This window comes from Aulostomus chinensis, chromosome 11, assembly GCF_037954235.1.
Source record: "Aulostomus chinensis isolate RoL2024-O1b breed Wild chromosome 11, RoL_Achi_v1.0, whole genome shotgun sequence".
Taxonomy (NCBI): Eukaryota; Metazoa; Chordata; class Actinopteri; order Syngnathiformes; family Aulostomidae; genus Aulostomus; species Aulostomus chinensis.
In genome coordinates, this window is record NC_141330.1 from 15,794,347 (window position 1) to 15,807,524 (window position 13,178).

The window sequence follows — 13,178 nt, forward strand, 5'->3', positions numbered from 1 at the left end:
CTGAAGGCAGGCAGGAAAGAGGCGTGGCTTCCACTTAAGGATCTTTGCAATTGACAGAGACCTTTACATATTCAGTTGTAGGTTGTAGGGAAATCTGTTCTGGCCAATAGACATTAAAGCTAAACATTTCTTAAAAAATGATTTATTTATTAGCAATTACTACAGCATTACTGGCAGAGACAGACTTCATGTACCACCTTCCTGAGAGGTTTTGTTGGCAGAGCCTGCCGGCTGCAGACTGTTGTGACCCTCCTTGTCTTTCTCTGATGACACCTTCTTCAGAGTGTGAGGGAGAACTGTGACCTTAGGAGACCCACCCCCGCTGCTGGGGGAATCTGAGCTCTCATCTATTGGGAACAAGATCGGGAAGAACAGTTGAATTAAGATACTCTTTCAGTCTATAGTACAATCTCAACGCAAAAGCATTTTTGGTGTGTTATCTTCCATATATTTTACAGATACAGTGTGAATAGATGGATAAGGAGTGTAAAGAGGTGTTGACGGTACCGATGCTCCTGCTGCTACTGATGGTCCGAGGCTTCTGTGGCAGGGAAGGTCGGGCAGCGAGGGCAGGCTTCGCTCCCTGCAGAACCAATGGTTTGGGGCTCACTGGTCCCCCGGGGGAACTTGAGGAGGATGTAGCCCTGGGACGAGGGGCAGGATCAGGCTTGGTCTCAGCTCGTGGTGGGGTCTTCTCTGGAGAACCTGTTGGAGGGTCTGCTTTATTGATGGAGCCACTCGGAGACCTGCTCTCTGGAGTGGTGGGCTGGGGCTTGGTTGCTGCCACACACAGAAAAAACATCATAGTACTTAAACTGAAGCGACAGGACTATTAACATGAGCTGGAAGGACTAAAGAAGCAGTAGTAGATGAAAAGTGGCCCATCACTGAGTGAACGACCCTTGACTCACCTGTAGTGTTGCTGTCAGGTCTGTCAGGGCTGGATGACTGGACGAGACACACGGACAAGCTGTTAGGTTACCATCAGCATGAGGGAACAAGTACACTTTTGCTCAGGGATCAGGAAACTTCAAGTATTTACTGTTGTGCACAATAAAGAAATACCATCCTCAGGTGTAGTATGCAGTCAATTTTTAAAAATACCTTAAAAAAACAACAACATTACACGCCATATTCACCATTTATTTCTCAACCGAAATTTTTTTTTTTTCTAAACCAACAGACTGATTTCAGAGGGTTAAACGAGGACTGTGTAACGGTCCCACTTCTCTCTCTTATGTCCTCTGTCTCCTTCCTTCCTGGCCGCGATCTTGTCTTCAACCTCCAAGACCTGCTATCCTCATGTTGAACGCTAGATGGCCTCATACTCTTCCTCATCGTCTCCTTTCATTTAAACCTGAGAAATGTATTCATTTGGACCTTCATGAGCCATTTGATGTCTTGATGTTCTACTTGCTCTCTGGATGAATTATTTGTTAATAATTCCCATGGCGGTTGAGGTCAGGCTGTGGATGCAGTCAACTGCAGTCTTTTGGTTCTTTTACACCTCTGAGGAAAATAAGTGACAGTCGATCCAGAGTGAAGCCATATTAACCTGTCAACAAGTTCTAAGATACTAGGTAAATTTGTGAGTTTATCTTCCTATTAATTTTGTACCCCCCCCAAAAAATCCCAAGACATTTAGAGAAATGAACAAATTCATATTCTGTAGTGTTCTCCAGACACCTTGTGCATCATTTGGATTTTTTCATCAGCCTCACGAGACAAACCACTAGATTCCCAAAATGTGGTCAGTTCCTCTAAATAATGCCTGTTTGTAAATCTTGGTCAGTCTAAGGGCAGTGGTCTGTCAGTGTCTGCAGGACCAGGGGGAGGGATCCTGCTGGTGCAGGATGTCATTCGTTTTCTTCAGTGTGTGTGTGTGTGTGTGTGTGTGTGTGTGTGTGTGTGTGTGTGTGTGTGTGAGGGCAGCATCACTCTCTCTCAATTTGAGGATTAAATTAGGCTCACTTAATTGCTCTTTTTTTCTCGAGACGCAGGAGCTTCCTGTTCACACCACCCCACCTTATAAGCTCTTCTCTCCTGCTTGGCCTTCATCTCTGCCAGGAGCCCACTGCCCATCATCTGCAGTCCAGGGTACCTCCTGCCTCCTTGAGGACTGCCTCTGCCATCTGAGCCCTCCCAGGGCTCGTCTATGGAATCAGGCGTCCTCAGCTCCTCTGAGCGGTCCGAGCTGCTGCTGTAGTCTGCAGGCTGCGAGCGACTAGAAGAATCTCTGCAGCCCAGACAGAAATTATTTTTTTGTCAATGTTCCAAACCTCAAGGGACAAAAACAAATCAGCACAATGAGACAAAACAAACAAACAATTAGACCAGTCCAGTACCTGGACTTCGGCTCAGGTGCTGGGCTCTTAACTGCTACTTTTGGTGAGGAGGGCTCCTCGGGGATGGTAGAAGCTGACGCTGAGCCTGTAGAGACGGTGGATGAACCTGATGATGGAGCCGTCACCTGGTTTTTCTCTGATTTATCAGATTTGTCAGATTTGGTGGAGCGTTTGATGAGGTTGAGGAATCCTCCTTTGCTCTTCTTTTTCTCTCCATCCTGAGATTCAGAGCTCTTTGAAGAACGTCTGAGAAGAGAAACAGGCAGGGCAAAGTTTGAGTGGTAGAGTAGTTATTGTTTGGAACAAGCACTTCCACTACTTCAGAGCCCACAATTATACGTCTCTTACTTTGAATCCATTTTGGTGACTTTTTTTGAGAAGAACTCGTCCACACCCTCATCCACCCTTCCCATGAGGCCGTTTTGCTCCCCATCCTGAGATGGAACGTTGTTGATTTGCTGAAAGAGGAATCTGACATCATGTTTGGGCCATTTGACAGATCTACCGTGCCAAGATTGCTGTCCAACTTCTCTAACATTTCCACTTGTGTCTCTTTTAGCCTGCCTGCTTTGATGATCTTTGTCAAGTCACACTGAACCGGTTTGTAACGCTTTGTTACTCACAGGTACTTTACTGGACTGTGTTTTCTTGTTCCTCCGGGGTCGTAGTTTGGTGAAGTGCTGCAGTTTTTTTTCTTCCTCAGACGGAAGCTCAACCATCACTCCTGGTAGCCGTTGCTCCAGCTTCGGTTGGGCCTGAGACGGAGTAGGTGGAGTGTGAGATGAAGCTGGTGTGTCCTCCATGTGGACAGGTACGTCCTCCAGTGCCTTGTCCAGGTCAAATTCCATTTCTGTTATTTGGATGTTTAAGATGAATTGTTCAGATACAGAATAATTAAAGTGTGACACCTTAACCAATCAAAAAAATATTAAAATATATATATATGTTTTTTTCCCTTTTACTAGGCTTACCAAAGGCACGAGACACTGGCCGCAGCATTCTACTATGGATGCTTTTCCTCTTGGTTTTTGGAGTCATCTGAAAAGACAGGCAGATGAACACTTACTTCAAATCCATGTTTAAAATAAAGTACCTGAGCTGAACAAGAAATATTTGCTAAAAAATAAATAAATAAAGTGGAAAAGAGCAATGAACTGTGTCTAAACTTCTGCTGGAGAAGTTCAGAAGCAAAAATTGGGAACCCGAATGATCCCGTTTGCTTGAAAGGGAACAAAATAAATGTAAAATTATTAAAATATATCAGAAAAAAATGGAAATTGGATCATGTCTGGATTTATAGTCACATTCAAATTTGATGGGTGAGACATATAAAGAAAGGAAATCTGTATGCATGATGAAAGACACTGTATATAGTCCGTTTGCTAAGTGCTTGACACGGTAACAGAGGAACAACCGTATGAGGGCGGCGAGGAAATACGGTGCATCGAGTGGAGAGGAGCATTGCAAAGGGGGCTGTAAACATTAAGAAATAACGATTTTTAAGTGACCAGATTTCAACTTGAGTAAAATACACTTGCTTACAATTGTATTAGGTACACCTAGATGGTGACAGTGTATAACACAACAGTCCTCGCATCATGATTACAACGTAGTGTGTTATACTGTGCAAACAAAACATCTGTTTGAGAGGGTTATTTATCTGCATTGTCATTTCATATTTTGTTCATAACATTTATGTGCACTAGAAAATGATCATGCCCATGAAGGATTTTAGTTATGTATATTACATTATGTGTGTTATACTAAATTGGTTATCTAGGTGTACCTATTAAATTGGCAAGTAACAGTCTAATTCAGAGAGTGAGGGAGGAAGTGGTAGCTAAATATCTATGCGTCCTACAATTTGACTGTAGTTTTTCTACCTCTCAGCCAAATACAGAGTACTCCTTGTACTATACAAAATACTACAGAGGACAGTATAGCAGGCAGGTCAAAGTGAGGATAGAAAAAAAACAAGAGAAACACCAGTGAAAGGGAGAGAATGGCAGGACTGTCCAGTTACTTACACTGGTGCAGCAAAGAGTCTCCGTGGAGCAAAGGTAGAAGAAGAAGGAAGAAGAGAGGAAAAGACGATTGAAGAGAAAGGAGGACAACACACAATAAGACGGCAAACAGAGGAAAAAAGAAGGAGACGGCCATGATGGCTATGATCTCTAAAACTGTGATTTTTTTTGAGAAAGATATAAAACAGGATAAAGGAAGAGGTTGACAGAACAGAGGATGAAAAGAGGGGAGGAACACACAGACAGACAGACGAACATGCAGCATCCTGTTGACTGCAGCCTGGGTTCCTGGTATTCCCAGACAACAAACAAAAACAGACAAACTCTAGAGGACCAGTTAAGGAGTCCGAATCATCTTAAATCACGAAGCTGACATCACAGAACATACAACTAACCAAACCTACCAAGCATGTCTCCAGGTCCTCCAGCCTCTCACCCTCCAGGATCTCAGTAGATGCCCGTTTAGGAATCCTCTCCTCTGGGACGTCCATATCCACTGACCCCTGCTGCACCAACGGCCGACCTCTCCGCACCAGGTGGTCCGCCTGAGGGGGAGAAACAGCGAAGAGGAGGTGCAGGGATTAGTAGCAGTTGCTCTGCCTGTCATTATTTTTTTTGTTGTTGTTTCACTGGATGATGATTTGAGATCAGGAGGTCAGCCAGTCAGGAAGGAATTTTGCGTGTTTTGTAATTTGAAACCATTACTTCCTAATGAATCTGCTGCAGACGGCAGTTATGCTAATGCAGTCAAAGACTGTTTTGAGGAATCGGCAACGCTGCCCATCCACTACCCTTCATTGTGCAAAGAGAACAAGCAGTCAGCTGGTTTTTATTGGGTCTCAGCTCCCTAATGCTAAAGTGTGAGAGAGAGGAGTGTATATCTTCTTGCTTAGCTCTGGGAGTATGGACAGTACTGTGTGGATATAACAGAAAATGTGAGAGTGATTGGTTAAAGGGCTCAGATGAACAGTCACTATGATAATGCTCACAGCAGAGTAGACGGCCTGCACACTTACCAGAGTGTGTTGTGAAGTGGAGAGAGCCTCCAAAATCTCATCAACAATGCGATCGGACAGGAAGGACGCTAAACTCAGCTTCACTTCACTGACACACGCATGCACACATGCGCACACACAACCACACACACGCGTGCACACACACACACACACACACACACACACACACACACACACACACACACAGAGTTAGGGTCAGAAACTTGCAACTGCCCAAACATAACCATAGAAATATCGTTCAGATGTTGTACATACACATAAAACTGTCCAACCACCATCCTTACCACAATCACACACACACACACACACACACACACACACACACACACACACACACACACACACCTGATCTTGTTGATAATATCAACGCCAGACTGCTCCAAGAGTGTTTTAGTGACAAAGCTCTTGGGTACGGCCATCTTGGTTGAGCTGGCCTTTATGAGATCTGAGCGCAGGTGACTCCTCTTCATCACATGAGGACACAGAGACTCTGCTGCATTCATCATGGACTCCAACAGTGTCTAGGAGGACATGGGAAACAAGATCAGTAGATAGCAAGTTAGCCTTTGAGCTTACATCTAAATTGATTTTGTTAAATATGAGTGTTGGTGGATGTGCACTGTCCCCTAAAAAGTAAAAAACAAAATGACATTTGTATGTTGAAGGTTCTTATGAAGTCTCACCTCAGTGATGCTTTTCTTGCAAATGGGTTGTAGATTTTGTTTACAGTCTCTAGATGGCACCAATCTTAAGTATTTATTGGTAACAATATACACCTCAACTATAAATGATGGTATTCTGTATACTGTAATTTCACCCCTGATTAACCCTAAAAATCTTTCAGTCAACTCTATAAACCTACCTGCAGTTGTTGGTCCATGACAGACGTCACCTCGCCAGCCATGGACTCCAGTTTCTCCTGAATCGGCCCCATTGAGGAGCTGCTCACCTCCTCTCTGGAGGCTGATCCCAGGTGATAGAGGTTAGGAAGGAGCTGGGCGACAGATGGAGGTGGAGGAGAGAAAACAAGGTCATATAAAACTGCATCATCAAAGCTTTTTTTTGTCCAAAAATAAGTAAAGTCAAAGGAATTATGTGGGGAAACTTGCAGAAGACATTCCTAACAACAGCGAATCGCAGATTCTCTTGTCCGCTCACCGTTTTAGAGTTCCGGGCATCTTTGATGAGACTTTCGGCTGATCGGACGTCCTCCAAGATGACATCTGTCTCTGAGTTCCTCAGAGAGTTCAGGTGGTCCTGCACCTTCACACAGATCCTATCAATCATCTAGAAAACACAGATCCAAATGTGAAAAATCTGTGTGGGATATTATAAACAATTAGAATTCAACATCAGTACACAGTACAAATATGCTGTACATCTGAGACACTGAGATGGAATGATTAAAGCAGAATTTCAATGCAACTAGATTTGATAAATATGCTGGTCAATGTTAAATGGCTTTAACTACTCGTATGGTCGAGGAAAATCAACATCAGTACCAAAGTGACAAGAAAAAGCAATGAACTTGGAGCAAAATCAAATGTACAACTGTGATGTTATTATCTAAAGCCCAATTCTTCTCATCAAAAAATTGTGGTTTAAAGAGTAAATCCCAGTGAACATGAAAGTCAGCCTCAAGTGAGTGTTTGTATTCACTCACCTGTTGTGTGGTCGTGGTTACGATGCCCTGTTGAAGCCGGTACGCCTGCTCTTGAAGATACTTCCTGGTTTCATGGTTCCTGTAGAGATAATTTTCAATCTGTCGAGGTACGACAGAAACACAGCCATGGTTAATACGCAGATCGTCTTTTTCAGTCAAATCTCATCAAGGTTGAGACGCTATCGTGAGACGCTAGCTTCAGCTAACCTTCAGCAGGGCGTCCTCTGTTTTCTCAGGGCTGGCCTTCAGAGCCTGGGAGGCATCGATGATGGGGATGGGCATGAAACGGATAGTGAAGTTCCTGATGGAAACAGAGCCAGATGACGTTACTACTGCACTTCATAAACAAATGGAGTCAGACAGACATGGAGATGTGCAGATACAGGCTACCATTCCAATGTGATTCTATTATCCAACAGAGGGGAAGATATACTGGATGAAAAATACAAACACGCAAACTTCAAACCACAAAATCCAATTCATTGATAAAACATGTAATACATCAGGAAAAAAAACTGAAATTTATGAAGTACATCAATGTTTCTAGTTTGGATCTTAAGTTGCAAAATTCTACAATTCAACTCCATGTAATGGACAAACAGTAGATCAACAAATACGGATGAAAGTGACTCGTGAACAAAAATGTATTATAATATAAAGATGCACAGCTCAGAATAAGTCATTCTAATCACCTTATTACTAAAATCAGCTCACGGCATGTTTATGGATACACTCATTTTATAAGTTGACAGGTCAACAACTGCAGCTTTATTTCAAAGTTAACTTTACATTACACATATTAACCGTTACACAGTAACAATGAGCTTAAAAGATCATTTACATTTTCAATTAGAAAATATGAAGGTGAGCGTCTGAATGTCTCGAGGTAGACAGTTTTTGTTTTGTTTTTTAGCAAACGCAGCAAAATAAACCCCTTCCTTTTTCTGTGTACCAGATCAATAAGTGAAGCTTAGAGATGTTACATTTCTGCATCAGGATGCAAAGTGTTTGGATCACATAAATACATACAAACAAGTACAGTAGGTAGTAATTTTTCTTCTCTCTTCTTCACGTTTATGACTGGAAAATGTTGAAAGTCAGAGGAAACTTTTGAAGAATCTCGTGTTGAGGATTATAAAAGATCTCAGGACAAAAACAGAGCAGTAGGGACAGGAGGAAATTGACTCAAGGGAAGTATAATAATGTATACACACACGCGCGCAGAAGATCAGTCAAGAGCTCGAAGAAAATGAAAACTCTTGTTTCAATAATACAACACAGAGACTCCGAAGGGAAATGGGGAACTGTGCCGGTGGGAGAATATGATAAACAGAGAGAGATGAGAAAGGAGTGCATACACACGTGTGTCTCAGGAGCAAATTTAGAATGAAGCGAATGCTATTTCACACTCGTAAACAGAAAATGTAACATTCAAATGCACAGACAAAAGAAGAAGAAAAAAGACCCGACTCTCTTGTTTTGTTTTTGTTCCTTCTCTAATTTTCCTCCTTCCTTAACATCTTTACTTCTTGTTGATGTGCGTCTGTTTTTTTCTTCTGCTCACTACAAAGCAAATCACTTCTGGGCTGCAACAACCAACCATCACTTTAGCTGCATTTCAAATGCAAAGCGGGTCTGTGAAAGGATACCGTTTGATTTTTAATGTTTCACTTACAACACACAATCATGCAATCATCAACATGCGCTCATGCACAAATGCAGGCGAAGGCGAGACTCACTTCTCCAGAGCAGCTGCTACATCCTGAAGACCCTGAGGCCCGGTGTTGTTCTTATCCCACATCACAGTCCTGCCCAGAGAGGAAGGACACAATCAAAGTTCAAACTAATGAATTCCCACTGATGGAGCTGCTTCTTTAATGTCATTGCATGTTTCCCCTCTTATAAACCTGAGTTTGGAGTTGATCTGCAGTGCTTTCGCCAGCATCTTGGCTCCCATGTCCCCCATAGCGTTACCGCTGATGTCGAGCCTGGTGAGCGAGGTGTTGCTGCCCAGCGCGTTCAGAACGATGGTCAGCTCGCTCTTCAGTCTGGAGTCTGCTAGAGACAGAGATGTGAGGGGCTGGGGAGAGAGTCCATGAGGAGTGGATAGAAGAGAAAACAGAAAGGTGACAGTTTTATTATCTGCAACCTGCGGAGTCTTTCTGAAGAGCTTCCCTCAACAGGGCACATATTCAACTTCAGGGTCTTTCTCTATTGTAACATAATGTATGCCAAGAAAGACATTAATATTCCTTTTAGCAGCTCCAGCTTATTTTCCTGTGAAACTGTCCTTGATTTTTTTTTTTTTTACTGAGTACTGATATTTCAGCTTTTCACTTTCAAAAGCTGTAAGGATTCACTTCCTAAAATGTTCAATTTGCTAAGTATCAAAATTTCCCTGCAGTGAAAATCCTCAAAATGAAAACTATATCTTAAATAAATCAGTAATTACGACAACTTCTATTCCCGGGGGGGCTGAAAAACCCAATTAAACATTTATCAGAATATCAAGTGTACGAATTCTCCAGAGACGGCTCTAAAATCAGACAGAGATGATATCATTCGCAGCTAAACGAGGCAAAACATTCAGAGCTGGACCGAATGGATTTCTTCATGACCGGAGAATGACACGAGGGTTTACAAATCTCCAGCAGCGGCTGTCTGCTCGCCAGTGTTGAGCTGCTCTATGATGAATGCCATTTACACAGCAGGAGTCTCCTGATCTGTGTGCTCCCTCTGTAAGAAGCCAGTCAGCCTAATGTCTGACCGTCATACACGCCTGTCTGATATTTTCAGTGCAACAGTGCAGGTGCATTATTTCACACTTCAAAAGCCTCAATGTGAAATTTTTCCTGCTCACTATGCCACCACTTGCTTTTACTTATTTTCTTTTTTTGACCCCATCCACAACCTAGAGGGAAATTCTGGTATTTTTCTAAAGGCAGCCTGTTTTCTAATGTGTCTTGGTTAAAATGATGGAAAGTAACTACTTTGACGGATACACTATATGTAAAAAAAAAAAATGAAAGAAATAAATAAAAACATATTTACTGTCCTCATTTAGCATAAGAGATGAAATAATAAATCAATAGGTGATCAAAAGAACATTAATTCTCAACTGTTCTGGTAACCGTTTCAGTCTTTTTTGAAGCAAAAAATGTCATGAGAAATGTTTTCTGGTTCCAGACTCTTCAGTATCAATATTTGATGCTTTCTTTGTAATTTTTAAATGAAAGTAAGGAAGTTCTGATTTTCATTTCGTCTGCTGGACTTTTGGATGGAAAAAAAGGAGCAGTTTGACTTGTAATGATTGTCAGTTGTAGTATGTTGGCATCAGAACATTAGCCTAAGAATAGCTACAGCTGATTTATAATCATATTGCAGTTTGTAATTTCTTTTTTAATTTGGATCTCATGCTGGCTTAACTGTTAATGGGCCATTAAAGTTATTACATTGTAGTCTGAGGCAGACGTCCAACCCATCCAATAGCTGTGGACACGTTCTACTGAAAACCGATGTCAAATTAAAAATGGTGCTGGTGAAAAATTTACAGCCATCTTCTGAGAACTCTAAATATCTGATGCCAATCTTTCGGTTGCTGAGATACTTCAGAGTGGTGTACTCTCTGACGCAAAACACACAAATCACAGATAATGGTCAATAAAAATTAGAAATTGTGCCAAGAAACGGCAAAGTGAACTTCGTGTTTTGAGCGGGGCAGAATCCATTCGTCCAAATAGGAGCGTCTCCCTCCCCCGTACATGATACCGTAGGGAGGTGCTGATGGTGCTCTGTGATTCTGAATGCAGAAACACAGAAAGTGCCAAAAACATTTGTATGAAGCATCTGTGTGGTGGTTTCATAGCTTTTAGCAGAGGACTTGCAGCAGTGTAATGAATGATAATATTAACAAAAATTGCCCTCTTTGTGTTTTGACCATTTTGCATATAAATGTGTGTGTGTGTGTGTGAGTGTGTTTGTGATACGTGTGGAGGAAGAGCACCAACAAGGAATAACATGACTTCTTTATGTCTCTTCTGAGGATTCAGAGAGAATTATTTACTGCCTACATGCGCTCACAGCAAGACAGACATTAAATGTGCATGTTGAAATCGTTTATGCACCAGCAGCCCCGGCGTCTCATTATGTCTCTGATGCTATAGATGGTCAACCGACTGCAAAGTATTTACACACTGATGGTGGATCAACAACTCAAGGTTCAGTAGCCTGCAGTCAATGTTGATGTAATAAATATGAACTAAAATGTCATCCGGCACAGAAAAGTAGTGATCCAATATTGATTTGTAGCAAGAAAAGTAGAGCAGAGCTAATGTCGGACTCTTATTCTCAGCCCTTATCACTCGCTGACATTGGGAAATCACTGCTTGAGGTGCATTCACATCTCATTTATTGAAACTGGGAAAATATAAGAAATAAGTGACCTTGTTCTGAGGCCAAATCAACATCTTCAATGTCCAGCTATAAAGGTGCAGGATTTTCACAGATGAAATGAGGAATGCAGTGTGTGTGTGTGTGTGTGTGTGTGTTTTTATATTTTGGCAACCAGGAGACATCCCAGGTCTAACAGTCTGGACTCAGGCCAGCACACAGAGAAACACAGTAAACGTGCTGCCTGGAGCTGTGAGTCTCTGTGTGTTTTCCAAGAGCTGCCAGGCTACAAATAAGAAAAAGGACGCTGCTGAGTAAAATTTGCATTTTACACATCAGCACTTCTTTCACCACAAAACCAACAAACTTCCATTCAACCTGCAACTGGCTATCTTTTTATCCCAAAATCCATCTATATATGAACACTGTCAGATCATAAACATTCGCCGGCGCCCCTCCTACACCGAGTGAAACCAATCCAGCACAGGGACGTTCATCGGGACCATCAATCTAGCACATCCAGCCAGGGGGGAGACAATCAAGGGCACGGCCCTGCCTCCGTGATGGCGAGGGAGATTAAACAAGTGAGATGATTAAGGGACTGGAAGGGAGGGAGATGATTGGAGAAGACACCTAGAGGAGACTGAATGCTATTAACAACATTTTAAAGCTAATTAAATGATAATATATTTAGATGACGGATTTCGCTGCAGCCGAATGCAGCTCGGACATTAATGCAGGATAATTCTCTACTGCTTTCTTGAAGCAGCTGGTGTTGCTTTAATCTGACCCTCGATGTCGGTATAATTTTATTCACACAAGCCTCCAGAGGTCAGCAGAGGAGCAGCTGGTCAGATTCACTGATTTGCTCTCTGCTTCGGCTTGATGTTTGCTTGATACAGTGTTGAACCTGAGGCATCTGTCTGGAGGACGACCCAGAGAGAAAAGGAAATTAGACACTCACCGATTCTTCTTCCTGGATCATATGAACCAGGCTGTCCAACACTGGAGCAAGGTTTCTAAGACAGAAGATGAGAGGCGAAAACATGATGAAAATAACACTTCCACCATGGAATCAAGCTGCCGGGCTGCAACATCAAAGTAAAAACTTCAACTTATTCTTACTTTGACTTGATGTTGTTGAAGTTCTTGCCCAGAGACAAGTGTCTGATGGAGCGGTTTTTGGCCAACCACACCAGAAGAGTGGACAAATCTGAGTCCAAGCCTTGGTTGGGGTACAAAAAAAATATACTTCATTTGATTAATATTGATTTTTGTCACTGAGCAGTGTGTAAGTAAGAGTGAAGGGCTGAATAATTCAAGAAACAGAAGAGATGGTGCCACCTCACCATTGTCGGAGATATCTAGACTGGCGATATTTGGTATCTCAGCGATACAGCCTTCAAGAATCTGAGAGCCTCCAGACCGCAACTAGAAGACGAGATACACATTCGAATTTATATCGCTGATGTCGATGAATGCTCCCAAAAATGCTTGCCCAATGATTCACTCAAGTACGTGTGAACTTGTGAGGACAACAAAGTAGATGTTTCAAGACTGAATCACCGCTTTGGTTTTTCTGCATATTAATATTTAAGATTTCTTAATTATTATTTGTATTTTGAGTTTCTAGCATCTTCTAAGCCTGAGCATATCATCTGTGCACGGATGAAGAAAATCAATCATCCGCGAACTAGTGTTTTCAAAGAATTTCAATGTCAATAAAAAAAATAAATATGAG

At 42.1% G+C, this 13,178-nt stretch overlaps 1 protein-coding gene across 5 annotated transcripts in view; it reads right to left on the reverse strand.

Annotated features, from left to right (window-relative positions):
* LOC147253619 (F-actin-uncapping protein LRRC16A-like) overlaps positions 1-13,178 on the reverse strand; it is a 63,481-nt gene that overhangs the window by 2,971 nt on the left and 47,332 nt on the right. For 2 of the 5 annotated variants that reach the window (XM_086218875.1, XM_086218874.1), the window contains 21 exons: positions 12,787-12,868; positions 12,563-12,662; positions 12,402-12,456; positions 8,956-9,128; positions 8,788-8,856; positions 7,256-7,349; positions 7,049-7,147; positions 6,544-6,672; positions 6,248-6,379; positions 5,731-5,906; positions 5,386-5,473; positions 4,774-4,914; positions 4,373-4,390; positions 3,317-3,383; positions 2,969-3,195; positions 2,694-2,803; positions 2,346-2,591; positions 2,026-2,236; positions 912-948; positions 508-780; positions 198-347 (listed from right to left, as the gene is read on the reverse strand). In XM_086218875.1, the coding sequence (XP_086075001.1) occupies positions 198-347; positions 508-780; positions 912-948; positions 2,026-2,236; positions 2,346-2,591; positions 2,694-2,803; positions 2,969-3,195; positions 3,317-3,383; positions 4,373-4,390; positions 4,774-4,914; positions 5,386-5,473; positions 5,731-5,906; positions 6,248-6,379; positions 6,544-6,672; positions 7,049-7,147; positions 7,256-7,349; positions 8,788-8,856; positions 8,956-9,128; positions 12,402-12,456; positions 12,563-12,662; positions 12,787-12,868 (2,677 nt within the window). Of the gene's footprint in view, positions 1-197; positions 348-507; positions 781-911; positions 1,042-2,025; positions 2,237-2,345; positions 2,592-2,693; positions 2,804-2,968; positions 3,196-3,316; positions 3,384-4,372; positions 4,391-4,773; positions 4,915-5,385; positions 5,474-5,730; positions 5,907-6,247; positions 6,380-6,543; positions 6,673-7,048; positions 7,148-7,255; positions 7,350-8,787; positions 8,857-8,955; positions 9,129-12,401; positions 12,457-12,562; positions 12,663-12,786; positions 12,869-13,178 lie in introns of those variants that run through there. The other 3 variants (XM_086218877.1, XM_086218876.1, XM_086218878.1) reach the window with 2 other exon arrangements.